At 36.9% G+C, this 14645-nt stretch overlaps 1 protein-coding gene across 1 annotated transcript in view; it reads left to right on the top strand.

Annotated features, from left to right (window-relative positions):
• LOC110461507 (dynein heavy chain 8, axonemal-like) overlaps positions 1-14645 on the top strand; it is a 123008-nt gene that overhangs the window by 66377 nt on the left and 41986 nt on the right. The window contains exons 48-61 of the mRNA XM_021514993.1: positions 140-280; positions 1297-1528; positions 3034-3176; positions 3614-3748; positions 4647-4769; positions 4992-5205; positions 6200-6306; positions 7218-7381; positions 7725-7917; positions 8460-8582; positions 8921-9051; positions 11296-11449; positions 12154-12318; positions 13282-13508. Of these exons, the coding sequence (XP_021370668.1) occupies positions 140-280; positions 1297-1528; positions 3034-3176; positions 3614-3748; positions 4647-4769; positions 4992-5205; positions 6200-6306; positions 7218-7381; positions 7725-7917; positions 8460-8582; positions 8921-9051; positions 11296-11449; positions 12154-12318; positions 13282-13508 (2252 nt within the window). The remainder of the gene's footprint in view (positions 1-139; positions 281-1296; positions 1529-3033; positions 3177-3613; positions 3749-4646; positions 4770-4991; positions 5206-6199; positions 6307-7217; positions 7382-7724; positions 7918-8459; positions 8583-8920; positions 9052-11295; positions 11450-12153; positions 12319-13281; positions 13509-14645) is intronic.

Below are 14645 nucleotides of genomic sequence, written 5' to 3'. Positions count from 1 at the left end.
TGTACTTAACTTTCATTTAAATCTTAACACTGGATTTTTTTTTATTAGCAACAAATGTGAGGAAAGAAAATAACATATAATTAAACTATTGAAGTGTATTTTATATGTAATATTAAAATTGAACAATGTTGATGTGTAGGGTTGGCTAAAGACACGGTCACCCCAGGAGAGTGAAGTACTGATGAATCTGTTTGACAAAATCTTTGACGATGTCTTCAACTTTGTCACCAATAGTCTTGTCAAGAAGATGGATGTTCTGCAGTGTAATCAGATAAAGCAGGTTAGCTACTTTTGAAAAGGGAAACAACTGCCTATATTTTATTGTTGTTGAGTTAATAATCAACCTAAAATCTGACAGTTCAAAGTGGTTTTTAGCTCACCTGATCCAAAGGACCAAGGGGAGCTTATGCCATACTGCAGTATCGGTCAACAATTTTTTAAAACGACTCCTTTTTCTTAAACGCTGATTGAAGTTTGACTGGAAGCATCCCTAGGTGGTGGGAATTCAGAATCATACTAATGGAGGGCGGGATAAAAATAGGGGAATTTGTCTATATTGCTTTAGGGACTTCTTCTATGGAACTGAAAGATGGATATCAACCATATTTGGTTAGGAGCATTCTCAAGTGGCGGAGATTCAAACTTGTACAAATGGAGGGGCTGGGTCAAAAAGGGGTATTTCGGCCATATTACTTTTAGAGACTTCTCTGGAAATGAGAGATGGATATCAATCATCTTTGATTAAAAGCATTCAGAGGAATGTACAAATAAATGGAGGGGTTGACACCCCGGCTCTGGGGTCTGGCCCCACCCCTAGGGACTGAATTCCTGGGCCATAACATTGAAATGGTTGGGATCCTCACCCAATACCATATATACATATGTTACGCATGAAAAACTAAACACAATCATGACAAGAATTGATGCTTGGGTCTGGCCCCACCCCTAGGGACTGAATTCCCCGGCCATAACATTGAAATGGTTGAGATCCCCAACCTATAGCCATATATATGCCATTGCTAAGCATAAAGATCTAGGTGAAAGATACAGGCCGTCTGGGCCTCTTGTTCTTAATTTTAAGTTTACGAAATGAAGTATATTTGAAATAAAATTTGATGTCAATAACAATATTCAAATGTCAAAACAGCTGTTCGAGTTTTGAAAATATCGTCAATAATGTTTACTGTATTACAACTGTGCCGCTACCTGTATGTTTGATACCCTGTCTAGGGACACAAATCTCTGTTGCACAACATAATACTTCAGGCCTGTGACCTCTCTTATATAATGTTACAGGCCTGTGACTTACTGGAGGGCCTGATCCCCAAGAGAGACGACAAGAGTGCTCTGCCTGCCTCCCACCTGGAGAAACTGTTCATTTTTAGTCTAATGTGGAGTCTGGGTGCCCTGTTGGAGCTTGATGGACGTGCTAAGATGGAAGAATTTATCACAAACCACGAGTGCTCCTTGAACCTTCCTCCCGTCAAGGAGGATGAAACTATCTTTGAATATGTCATGAGTGTCAAAGGTAGGTCCTACTGAATACACACTTGTCATTGAATACATGCAACTATTGGGAACATTTGGCACAAAATCAGATTGATACTGTTCATTATTTCATTTATGCACACAATTAATTTTTGTCTCACTGCCACGAAGTAAGACTAAGGTGTTGCTTTTCTGGCGATTACGGCATCAGCATTAAGTTTTAGCGTTTAAGTTAGTTTCACTGGAAGTATAAGTGCTACACCAACCAAACTTGGACCATAGATGCATCTTAGGTAGTACATCTCAACCCATGCATCAAATACTGGATGAGGCCTACCTTTCATGGTCCATTGACTTTGTCAGCATCTCCATCAACATTAAGTTTTTGCGTTTAAGTTAGTTTCTCTCATATGTGCATTGATGCTCAAAGCGTGGGCACAGGCGAGACATTTCAATCCGAATGGCTTGTTACATTACATTTATTGCAGGACACTTAATTCCCTATATTTTGTCGTTGATAGAGTACAAAAAAGATATGATGGGCACAAGGCCTAACATTAGTTGCAATACACATATAAGTTCAATAAAAACTTATGGATAATTTTAATATTCACATATCATGCAAAACAAACACAATATGCTAAAACTACAATGGAGTGTTCATGGAAACAAAATGTAAAAATGTTAGAATTAGGTAGTGTTATAGTCCTAATGTTTTGGCTAGGCTGTATCGTAGACGACTTAACATTTCATTTTTTTTCATTTGGCTGAAATTTCTTCAGGACTTTCAATCAACTCAATGAACATTCAGTCCTCAAACATGTGTAGACGACTGATTGTGTAGTATTAACATATTCACTGTACTTGGCCTCCAGGGTGTATGGAGAATTAGCTGAACAGGACCCTAAAAACAAAAAGATTACATGGGTTGTGGCCTAGTTACACCTAGTTACTGTAAAGGTGCCATAACTGTTCTACACATTTCACAGGCTGTATTGTCTGATAATATATAGCAGTATATTGTGTTAACCTAAGGACACCTAGTGGGCCTGTATTCATGAAACTCTTCTCATACTTTAGCATGGATTCTGTGCTCAAGCCAGCTTTGTTGTAACTCATCTAAATCATGTCAACAATCAAAAAGTTAAATGTAAATATTGAAAACAGTATTCAGCTTCAAGTTTCTTCAATCTTTGTCCAAAAATTTAACAAAATAAGATTTTTTAAATAATTTATAACTGGAACCAAAAATAAAACTTGAGCACAAACTTGAGCACAAAATCCATGCTTTGAGCATGAGAACAGTTTCATGAATACGGGTCCAGAATGGAGGGTGTTTGAGCATATACCAAACGGGAAGAATAGGTATTCAAGAAAAACATATTAATTATATACTAACTTGTGAAAGGGTTAGCTTGTGTTGTAATACACTAGCGTGCAAGAAAGGAACTAGGAAATGCATAGAAATATATGTCTCTTGTAGGCCAGTCGTTTAACCAATTTAGTTTGATTCATTAGATATCAATTCTTTGTTGTTTTGTGTAGGTGATTGGGAGCACTGGTCAAAGAGAGTGGAGGAATACATCTACCCAACAGACTCTGTGCCGGAATTTTCATCCATCCTTGTTCTAAATGTGGACAATGTCCGTTCAAACTTCCTTATAGACACCATTGCCAAACAGCACAAAGTAAGTTCATAGGTTAAAACACAAACAACTGTATTAGTTTTTTGTAAAGCGTTGTTTTAACTTTTTGGGTTCCAACTTTTTCAGGACCCATTTCCAGTTGTTAATAATCTTGTATGGAAGTACTGTCAGAAGCAAATGAAGGTGGTTTTGATCAATTATTGTATCCATTATTTGCAACATTAATAAATTCTTTTGGAATAAAAGAAGATATACAATTAAAACCAGGTTGTTCCTAACATAATGTTATTTCTTTGGCCCGTACGTTTCCATGTTATACAGTATAGTAGGTTGATATAGTCTTGAGCTCGTGGTAAATTAGCAAAAGTACATATGAAATTTTTTAAATTCAAAATTTGGATAAAATTTCTGTTTTTGTGGTATTAGAATTTCCTTCTTATTGTATGTGGGGGGATTGACTACTCTGACTTGGCTTGTAGGCGGTGCTGCTTATCGGAGAACAAGGAACAGCCAAGACTGTGATGATCAAGGGCTACATGGCTAAGTACGATCCTGACCTTCACCTTGGCAAGAGCTTCAACTTTTCCTCTGCCTCCACTCCTATGATGTTCCAGGTACAGTATATTTAGCTCGTCTGCCTCAAGGGCAAGTGAGCTTTAAATGCAGTGATGCGTAGTCTGTGGTATGACAACTTCTAAAAAAACAAAATCTTTTAGAGGATTTTAAGGAATAAAATTTGGAGAAAAACTTGCACACTGGACGTGGGACACAGGCAGGAAAGGGTGCTGTTAGGCGAATACCAAGTGTTATCGGTGTTAAATCAAACGAAACCAGTGGTTTTACCCACTCGGGCCTGAACAGTGATAACCTCATCCATTTGGTCACTACAAATGGTCTGTCTGCCTCGCACTTTTTCTTGCAGGGCCACACTGCACTTACAGAAGTATCGGGCATCGACACTATTGTGCATTCTCGTAACGATACTTCCACATGAATTCCGACATCATCAGTATCGTTCGAGAATTTACATGTCATCAAGCCAACAACAGCTGGTCACTGTAAGTCAGTTATTCCTCTGAATTTAGTGTCCTTAAACTGTCGCTCAGTGAAGAATAAGTCATTGTCCATCGGGGATTTTGTAACATCTCAGGACATTGACATTCTTGCATTGACAGAAACCTGGTTAGGTTCAGATATTGATGACCAGGTCCTAGCTGAGCTAATACCAACAGGCTATAAATTCCACCACAATGCTAAACTCGGCAAACGTGGTGGTGGGGTGGCTGTTCTGTTTAAGAAAGGCCTAAGTGTGAGACATCTCTCAGTTATAAGCCTGAGGTCATGTGCTGTGATTAGGAAAGGGTACCTGTCATTTTATGTATATATTTTCCTTACAGTTAGGTTGATACAGAACAAATGCTCATAATATTGCAATCTGTAATAAAGTTGGACATGTTTTCCATGTACTTGACTTTCTCTGATGTCAACTTCTGCAATGTTTTGTGATTTCAGCGAACCATAGAGAGTTATGTGGACAAGCGGATGGGAAGTACCTATGGCCCACCAGGGGGCAGGCGCATGACTGTGTTTGTGGATGATGTCAATATGCCAGTCATCAACGAATGGGGAGACCAGGTTTGTATAAGAGATCTTAGAGTTTCAAAATAAATTTAATTGAACCTTCATCAAAAAAAGGTAGGTTTACCCATCTTTTACTCTAAAATATGAAATCATGTAAAATCCAACCTGCTTAAAAATGAATTTTATATATTGAAATAAATTATTTGAAATGCAATCTGCTTAGGAATGATGAACTATAATTGTATGTCAGTGAAAAATGTTAACCTGTGTGTACAGATAACCAACGAGATCACACGTCAGATGATGGAGATGCATGGCATGTACAGTCTGGACAAACCCGGTGATTTTATCTCCATTGTCGACCTTCAATTTGTGGGAGCTATGATCCACCCTGGTGGAGGCCGCAATGACATCCCACAGCGTCTCAAACGCATGTTTTCTATCTTCAACTGCACGCTGCCCTCCAACAACTCGATAGACAAGATCTTTGGTGAGATTTTACAAAACATTGGTTTCATGTGTTTGCTTCTTTATTGGAGCCTAATACTGAATTTCTGTCCTACAACAGTCTGTTAAAGCCACATCCCCTTCCAAGTGATTGGTCAGCCATCAACATAACTGTTATTTGTCGGGGAACCTCAGTGAGGCTGCACTGTAAATGTGCTCCAGTTGACACTTCTGTGAGCTACGATCTCAATTTGAAGTGTGAGCTAGGATCTCAATTTGAAGGACTAATCTGGTCAATGGAAATTTGGTAAAAAAAGTCCTTGCTTTCAACATTGATTTGTTGTAATTGATTTGCCTGATTTGGCTTGGCATTATTGTTGTCCCAGCTATTGTTTCTAGTATGTGGACTCTACAATGGCAGAATTTAGAGTTGGTTTTATAAATTAATAAAGGTTGTATGTTGTTTTGCGTGAACTATTTCAGTACTGCTGACCAGTAGATAAAACCAGCTTTCTTGTCCACAGAATGCTTTATGGTGCATATCTGCTAAGTCATCTGCATTTGTGCTGGTCAACCTGAAAATGACCGCCATAATCTGCAGAGATCGTAATCTATCATGGAATCTCCTGTATTTGCACTGCTTATCTCAACATTAAACATGTTTAGAAATCACCTTTAAAAGCTATAAAAAATGAAATACTATTAAAAGACATACATGCGATATTAAAAGGCAAATTTGGATAGTTTAAATGTCATACTACATATTTTGATGAATTTGGATAGTTTAAATGTCATACTACATATTTTGATGAATTTGGATAGTTTAAATGTCATACTACATATTTTGATGAATTTGAAAGTTTACATACTGACAATTATGTGATGTGACCTGCATTAGGACCCTCTATGAGCCTCTCATTTCATTGATGAGTACTTGGCAGGTATGATGGTGTCAGTAAAGCACTGACAACATCAGGTGTAAGTTAATACAATGAAGGTGAACATAATCTGTGACACTGGTGTTTAATGTGTTTCAGGCATCATAGGGTGTGGTTATTTCTGCCCAGAGAGATTTGAACCTGAAGTGTGTACCCTGACCAAGGAACTCATACCAGCCACTCGCTCCCTGTGGCAAATGACAAAGGTATAACAACAGCACCAGATTAAAGCTTTTTGGTATTTTCTGTATATAATAGTCTGAAAGATAAGGTCAGGCTTTGTTGTCTTCAAAACAATTAAAAGGATCCGACAAAGCTTTTTGAGGTATCCGAATGTTCAAGAAAACTGAATTGGGCATTAATGCTTATTGAATGTAAAGTCATTGTATCTTTACAAAACATTTTAAATATCAAACATCTCTAAACAACGATCATTACTTGTTACCGTAATTCCCCACTCTGAATGTTAAGTCAATGTATCTTTATATGGTGAATATGTCAAAACATTTTAAATATCAAACATCTCTAAACAACGATCATTACTTGTTACCGTAATTCCCCACTCTGAATGTTAAGTCAATGTATCTTTATATGGTGAATATGTCAAAACATTTTAAATATCAAACATCTCTAAACAACGATCATTACTTGTTACCGTAATTCCCCACTCTGAATGTTAAGTCAATGTATCTTTATATGGTGAATATGTCAAAACATTTTAAATATCAAACATCTCTAAACAACGATCATTACTTGTTACCGTAATTCCCCACTCTGAATGTTAAGTCAATGTATCTTTATATGGTGAATATGTCAAAACATTTTAAATATCAAACATCTCTAAACAACGATCATTACTTGTTACCGTAATTCCCCACTGATACTACTTTGAATACTTATGTGTCAGTCTGTGTGTCACTCTGATGCATATCTCATGTACTTATTCACCTACAATTGCCAAAGTTTGTTTATCAGTACCTATTGGGATTGTACACTGTTGCATGCTAGAATTTGGTGCACATTTGTTTTTCTGGAGCAATATATCTCAAAAATCAGTAGGAATTGGATCTTCAAACTTCACACACTGGTTTAACAGATTTTTCATTTATAATTACAGATCAAGATGTTGCCTACCCCTGCTAAGTTTCACTACATCTTTAACCTGAGAGATTTGTCGAGGATCTGGCAGGGCATGCTCACCATCAAAGGGGAGGAATGTCAAAACATGAGCACTCTCCTTGCTCTTTGGAAACATGAGTGCACGAGGGTCATTGCTGACAGGTAATTGTTACCAGTGAAACCGGAGTGACTATAGGTACTGTTATCTCTGTAGTATTTCTGTCCATATCAATGGTCAGTCTGTCAAAAGTTATTATATTTGTGATGTTCGGGCGTTTAATCAAATCTATTACCTGTAACAGAGCGAGATCAGGTTATCTCAGTTTATGGCTAAGATTCTGTAACATAATCCCAACCAAGGTGTAAGCGAATGAATACAATGTAGTGTAAAAATTCGGCGAAAGGTCATGTAAAGGTACCAGACAGATCGGACGTGATAGAAAAATCTAGCATGGGGTATGACTTGGGATATCTCTGAGGTGTGAGAAAATGTGGTCTGTTACAGGTTCACCAACCATGAGGATAAGTCTTGGTTTGAGAACGCCACAGTGAGTGTGATGAAAAACCTTCTGGGTGAGGAGTATGCCGCTGTGTGTCCAGAGGAGCCCTACTTTGTGGACTTCTTAAGAGAGCCTCCAGAACCAACGGGAGAAGAGGCAGATGATGCTGTCCTTGATGCTCCAAAGATATATGAGGCAGTAAGCTCAGAGTTTACGATGAAAATTATACAGGAGCCAATGATTCACTAGAAGCTTGTAGGGTATACTACACCTGAAATTGTGTGTGCAACCTAAAATCTGATTTTCAAAACAAATGTAAAGGAATTAGGACTTGGTTGGTCTCCTGCAACTAGGCAGCTCCATTGGCTAGATTGTCCATCTAGAGGACAGAGGTCCTGGGTTCAAATCTTAGTCTTGCCTTGCAATGTCCTGTCCTGTTACAAAAATATGTAAAATCGTCTAGGAATTGTTCCAGAAATTTATGCTTTTCAGATTTCATTGAGAAATTCAGAATTGGTGATTGTTGATGTAAAACTGACTTTATTGTAATAACAGCTTTTGTGCCGGTATTGGAATCTAAATTAAACTAGGTCACTGGTAAAATGTTCTTTCTTGCTGTAAAAACTAATTTATCAGAAATTTAGGTACCGAGTATGTTGACAATCTTGGGAATGAAATTCTGACATGTACATTTTTGAAACAACTTTGATTTTAAACATGTTGATGTTTATGTTGTCCAGATTCCGGGCTATGATTTCCTAAATGAAAAGCTTCTAAGCTACATGTCACAATACAACGAAATGGTCAGGGGCGCACACATGGATCTGGTCTTCTTCAAAGACGCCATGGTCCACCTCATCAAGGTAATGCAAACAGCATTCTGGATCCCCGTATACTTTGTTTTGGATGTAGGCTTTATCAGTGTGGTGGCAAGTTGTAGCAATATCGATAAATAACATTGATAATTGAATACATAATGGAAAATGAAACAAGTACAAATGTACAAGAAACACCTATATGTACCTTTAGGGAACATTTGATGTTTAGTGTCCTGGCAGCAATACCTATATTTCATGTTTTCTGTGTTATTGCTTGGGATAAAAATAAGCAAAATATGAAATTGAACGTTTAAAAGACATGACAATAAAGTCTTTTCAATGCCTGAAATGCTTTAAACAAAATTGTGTCTTTGTGTGTGCAGATTTCCCGCATCATACGTACCCCTCGAGGAGCAGCCCTGCTGGTTGGAGTTGGAGGCTCTGGTAAACAGTCCCTCACTCGCCTGGCTTCCTACATTGCTAGCTACAAAATCTTCCAGATCACACTCACGAGGTAACTTGTACACTTAGCAGGGTAAGAGATATTCTTCAAAAAGTATAGGAAAACAAAACGATCAGAAATAAAGTGATAATAACAACACAATTCAGAGTAAGTCTTGTTTGTCACCTTTCTTTCATATTTTTAGACCATCATTTAAATATCAGATCATTGGCTGTTCAAATAGCCTTTTGTCTATGGTCTGTCTTCTGCCTGCCACATATCCTTAAATAATTCTTGTTATCTCTATTTCTCAAAATGTCTGGAAAAATACCTATCTAAGATTACTTGAGGTTGATCATTTTGATATTTGAAAATTTGTATTTATCTTTTTGGATAAATGTATCGCAGAGTGACATTTAAATGTGTTTTATTGTCAAATAATTTGGTTAATATATCTTAAATATTATTTTTATGACAAAGACATTAAATATAATATAAAAGTCTTTGATACTACGTATTTCCAAACTGCGGACTCTTTTTGAAGACATTAAATATGGTAGAATTGTATGCAGTTATCAGTATTGCTATAGATATAAAATATTTTTTCACAGCCTTGGCCGTTGATTACATGGTAATATTTTATTTTTGCATGCATGCTTTGCTTGTAGCTGTAGACATTACCCATATTTTACACCAATGTATAAAAAGATGCATGAATGCTGCTTGCTAATAATAGTATGTCATTTTCAGTAAACTAATTGATCTATCAGCTTACTAAAATAATGATTGGTTGCAATTCTTACTTAATTAGCTTGATTAGAGATGTTAAAATTAATTCTATTCTATATGACCCCAAATTAACCATATCCCAAGTGAAAATTATGGAAGAGACTTTTAAATATTCCCTGGTAAGAAAGTTGAGTGCATGACTCGAAACTCTTCTTATCAAAAATCTGATTCACAGTAAATTGGATGGAAGGCTATGTTGTGTTTTCTTTCTCCTCTTGCACTGAATGCACTAATGTATTAATTTCTTGAGCTTTTGAATAATGTTTCATAAATACTGACTTAATACCTGTGATCACATTCATATTTTTTTTTATCTATTATTCACATTATAACAAATACTGAGAAACAAAGGGTATACATGTGTTGATTGTAGATTGTAAGGCCAAACAAAAAATAGTTGGGGTTTCCGGTTAACCCTACCTACCCTAATTTTTTGTGCCTACCCCAAACTTTTGAGGGCAATTTTCAAAGAAGCACTGTTAAAATCAAGATTAATCTCCTATATAAACAATATAAAATTATTTGTTGGAATAAAATTTGTTACCTACCTGCCCTAAATTTTTCCAACATATTACAGGAAACATAATTTTTGTGTCACCTGCAACTCAAGGCGACATATAGGTATTACTTTGTCTGTGTCGTCACAAACAAGGTTTCCGTGCGATAACTTTGAGTTCCTTTGGCTTGATTGAACTCAAACTTCGTACACATATTGCATATCAATAGCTCAGACAAGTTCGCATTTCAGAAGAAGTTTACGTGCAATTTTTGGTGGAGTGATGCCCCTTTTATTGCCAAATAAGGGCATTGTGTAGTAAATGCAAGAACTTTTTTATTTTTTAATCAATTCCTTTCAAATTTTGTACAGTAATGCTTGAAGCAATAATGTTCAACATATATTACAAGTTTTTCTGTTGAATTTCAACTTTCCGCATATCTGTTTACGCGATAACTCAAGCCAAAACACTTTTCTTACTAAAAGCGCTGAGCAGGCGACACATCCACTCCCGTGGAATTCTTATTTTTGTCTTGCCTAAACGTAGAATATCATCAAATAACATCTGAAATTGCTGGTTAAGAGTTCCTGACTTGTAATCAGTACAAACTTGCTTTCTGTATGATTAAGATGAAGGTTTGTATTTTAGGAGTATGACCATGAAACAAGATGTCATACAACAATTATAAAGTTGATATTTAACGGTTTCCTGTCGAATACCATATACCGGTAATATCATAATATTTCACGAGTGGCTGAAAACCTTCTATTTATTACAATATATTTTCTCTTTTATGCATTTTACAGTGCAACAAAAAAAAAGCAAAGTGTAGGATCTAGTAACATAATGTAAGGGTCTGTAATCTGGGGCCTGTTTCTCAGACTGACTTGTGTTGTTTTTTTCTGAGTTTATATCTGCATTGTAATACCCAAACCTTTTGTGATATTCACACTTCAGAGGTTCATCTGTATTTGTATTCAGTACCTTTGACTGTACTTATTATGATATATTGTTTTTTGTGTGTGTAAAGGTCATATAATGTCACTAACCTGATGGAGGACCTTAAATACCTGTATCGTGTAGCAGGATGCCAGGGTCAGGGCATCACCTTCCTCTTCACTGACAACGAGATCAAGGATGAGTCCTTCCTCGAGTACCTCAACAATGTACTCAGCTCCGGTGAGGTACAGTACACACCAGTCATAATCAAACAAATGCGGAGCGAGGGTGGGCTTATAGTGTTACCCATGTATGTCTTATGATTCATTCCCACATCTCTTTCAACTTCATTTCTTAAACAGATTTTCAGAACTTAATAAAAAAAGCAAAACAAAAAATGTCTTTCTGTGATTGGGTTGAATGTCTGTAATGTCCATGCAAATTATCAGTCCCCCAGCAGCACTACTGGGTGGGAATATCGATTTGCACTTTGTCCGTGTGTCAATTTTCTCTGGGCATATCTAAAATAACTTTTCACCTGCAATTACTGGGTTTTGTATGCGAATACCTGTTAGGATAATAGTTATTATTATTGGGCCTCAAGCTGCACAATATATGCAGAGTTATGACCCTTTGCTCACAATGTGTTATTTTGTCAGAGGCACAGCTCAAATACCCCAAATCAGTAACAGCTAATTTGAGACCACAGCATGCCTCATTCTAAAATTTGGTGCTGTGCCCCATTATATACAGTTATGTCTATGTTCAATTTTGATACATAAGTTTGTCTTGAGATGGGGAACTAATGGGATGCTTTGCCTTGTTAATTAAATTCTTTGGGGGACCTCTTATAAAAGCTTGAGTCCTGGGGTTGGATAGATATTTACTGGAATAGCCCTAACCTCTTTGCTGTGGTGTTGATGCTTATATTACCTATGCCTACCACCAGGTATCTAACCTGTTTGCAAGAGATGAGTTGGATGAGATAACCCAAGAGCTTATTGGTGTGATGAAGAAAGAATATCCTCGCCGAGCACCCACCCAGGAGACTCTCTACGACTACTTCATCTCCCGCGCTCGCAGTAACCTTCACACTGTCCTCTGCTTCTCTCCTGTAAGTAACACCAAGAACTAAACACTTCCAAATAGAACGAATATATCTGAGTCGGTTTTAATTGTTACATGAAGATGTATAGACTTGCATAGACAGATTGTAATTATTTTAGAATCATCTTTTTTTATAATACAATCTTTGGAAAAGTGATTTGTGTTCACAAGTTTTCAAAACATCTTACTGGAGTGTGGGTGGTTTATCTTGTCCATATTAGTTGAGAATGAGTATTGGAATTTCTATCTTGCTGAAAATTGAAAAATAAATAAGTAATCTGTCACATTGATTACTCTATAATGGAACTTTTTTTCCCCTCACAGTTTAATTTTTGCCTTTATCGCTCTCCATAATGAGGGCGAATTATTCACGATAGCGAATGTAAGTACACAACATATAGTTATAAATGTGAAGTGCAAATTAACTCTGGGCCAATAAAGATTTTACCATTGAAGGGCAAACTAACACTGGGCCAATACAGATTATACCATTGAAGGGCAGACTAATGCTGGACGAATAAAGATTTTACCATTGAAGGGCAAACTAACACTGGGCCAATACAGATTTTACCATTGAAAGGCAAACTAACACTGGGCCAATACAGATTTTACCATTGAAGGGCAAACTAACACCTGGGCCAATAAAGATTTTACCATTGAAGGGCAAACTAACACTGGGCCAATACAGATTTTACCATTGAAAGGCAAATTAATGCTGGGCGAATAAAGATTTTACCATTGAAGGGCAAACTAACACTGGGCCAATACAGATTTTACCATTGAAGGGCAAACTAACACTGGGCCGATACAGATTTTACCATTGAAGGGCAAACTAACACCTGGGCCAATAAAGATTTTAACATTGGAGGGCAAAGTAACACTGGGCCAATACAGATTTTACCATTGAAGGGTAAAAATTTCACTGGGCTAAAGTTTTGCGGTATACAGTATGTTATTTGTTTCTTTCTAGGTGGGAGAGAAGTTCCGTAACAGATCTTTGAAATTCCCTGGCCTGATCTCCGGTTGTACCATGGACTGGTTCAGCCGCTGGCCCAAAGACGCTCTGATTGCTGTGTCGGGACATTTCCTCAACAGTTTTGATATTGCTTGTACAAAGGAAATAAAATCCCAACTTGTCAACAGCATGGGTTCTGTCCATGACAATGTCGCCTTGGTTTGTGTGGACTACTTCCAGAGGTAAACGACAGTGTAGTAATAAAAACAAATATTACCATCAGGTTTTTAGGTCACCTGAGACAAAGTCTCAAGTGACCTATTGCGATCGCCTTTTGTCCGTCGTCGTCCGTCGTGCGTCCGTAAACAATTTACATTTTCGACTTCTTCACCAAAACCCCTGAACCAATTTCAATGAAATTTTGCAGGGACCTTCCATGGACAAAGGTCAACAAAAACAGTTGCCGGTTTAGTCCTAAACCCAGTGTTGTCAATAAGAATAATAGTAGGAGGTTAATGAATAAAAAGTAGGAGGCACCATTTTCTTGAGGGCCTAAGGCTCGAACGGCGGCCAAAGGCCGCCGAACGAGGGCCGTAGGCCGGAGCCAGGGGGAGAGCACGAGAGGGGGCTGGAAGCCCCCTTCTCGTAAGGGGGGTATGGGGGGTCACCCCCGGAAAAAATTGAAATCCTAGATGACCGGAGATGGCTTTTAAGCACTTTTGAGAGAAACAAATGAGGATAATTGTTCATTATACAAACATCAATATCATGCAAATTATTTTCCATTCAACTTTAAAATTGGAAATTTTTCTACTACCCATGATGCTGAAAACGCATTCTCCTGGAGGTCAAAAATTCAGTTTTTTGACAGGATACTGTTTGTTGTTGCATTGTCTCAAAGAATAACTATGATACAATATTTTGAATATTTATATAATTTGTTTTTTTCAGCCATTCCGAGTACTGAAACCACTGGACCAATCAATTGACATGTTCACACTGATTTTTTAGCTATTCATTTGTTTAATTATTTAATAATCTGGGACTAAGAAATTAATAGTTATATTTATTAAATGTGTATTTTTAAAGTTTTTCAATTTATTTTCATTATAATTTAGACAAAAACAATATGTAATCAATTAAAAACAAATGCAAAAAAAAACGTACTGTTTTTTTGAATGACAAAATAAAATGTTGAAATAAAATGTTACAATATTAAAATTAAATTTTGATATTTAATTAAGTCTTCATAAATGCTGATAAATGCTCATGGCCAGTCAAGTGTATTTCGGACGTGTGCAAGTCTATCGATAGCACTCGCCTAACAATCTGATATCCATAATTACTAATTATTAGCTGTATAGTTCTAATGTAACATT

Source organism: Mizuhopecten yessoensis, unplaced genomic scaffold (genome assembly GCF_002113885.1).
Source record: "Mizuhopecten yessoensis strain PY_sf001 unplaced genomic scaffold, ASM211388v2 scaffold10631, whole genome shotgun sequence".
NCBI lineage: Eukaryota > Metazoa > Mollusca > Bivalvia > Pectinida > Pectinidae > Mizuhopecten > Mizuhopecten yessoensis.
The sequence above is the reverse complement of the archived record's forward strand: the minus strand, read 5'-3'. Positions and strand labels throughout refer to the sequence as shown.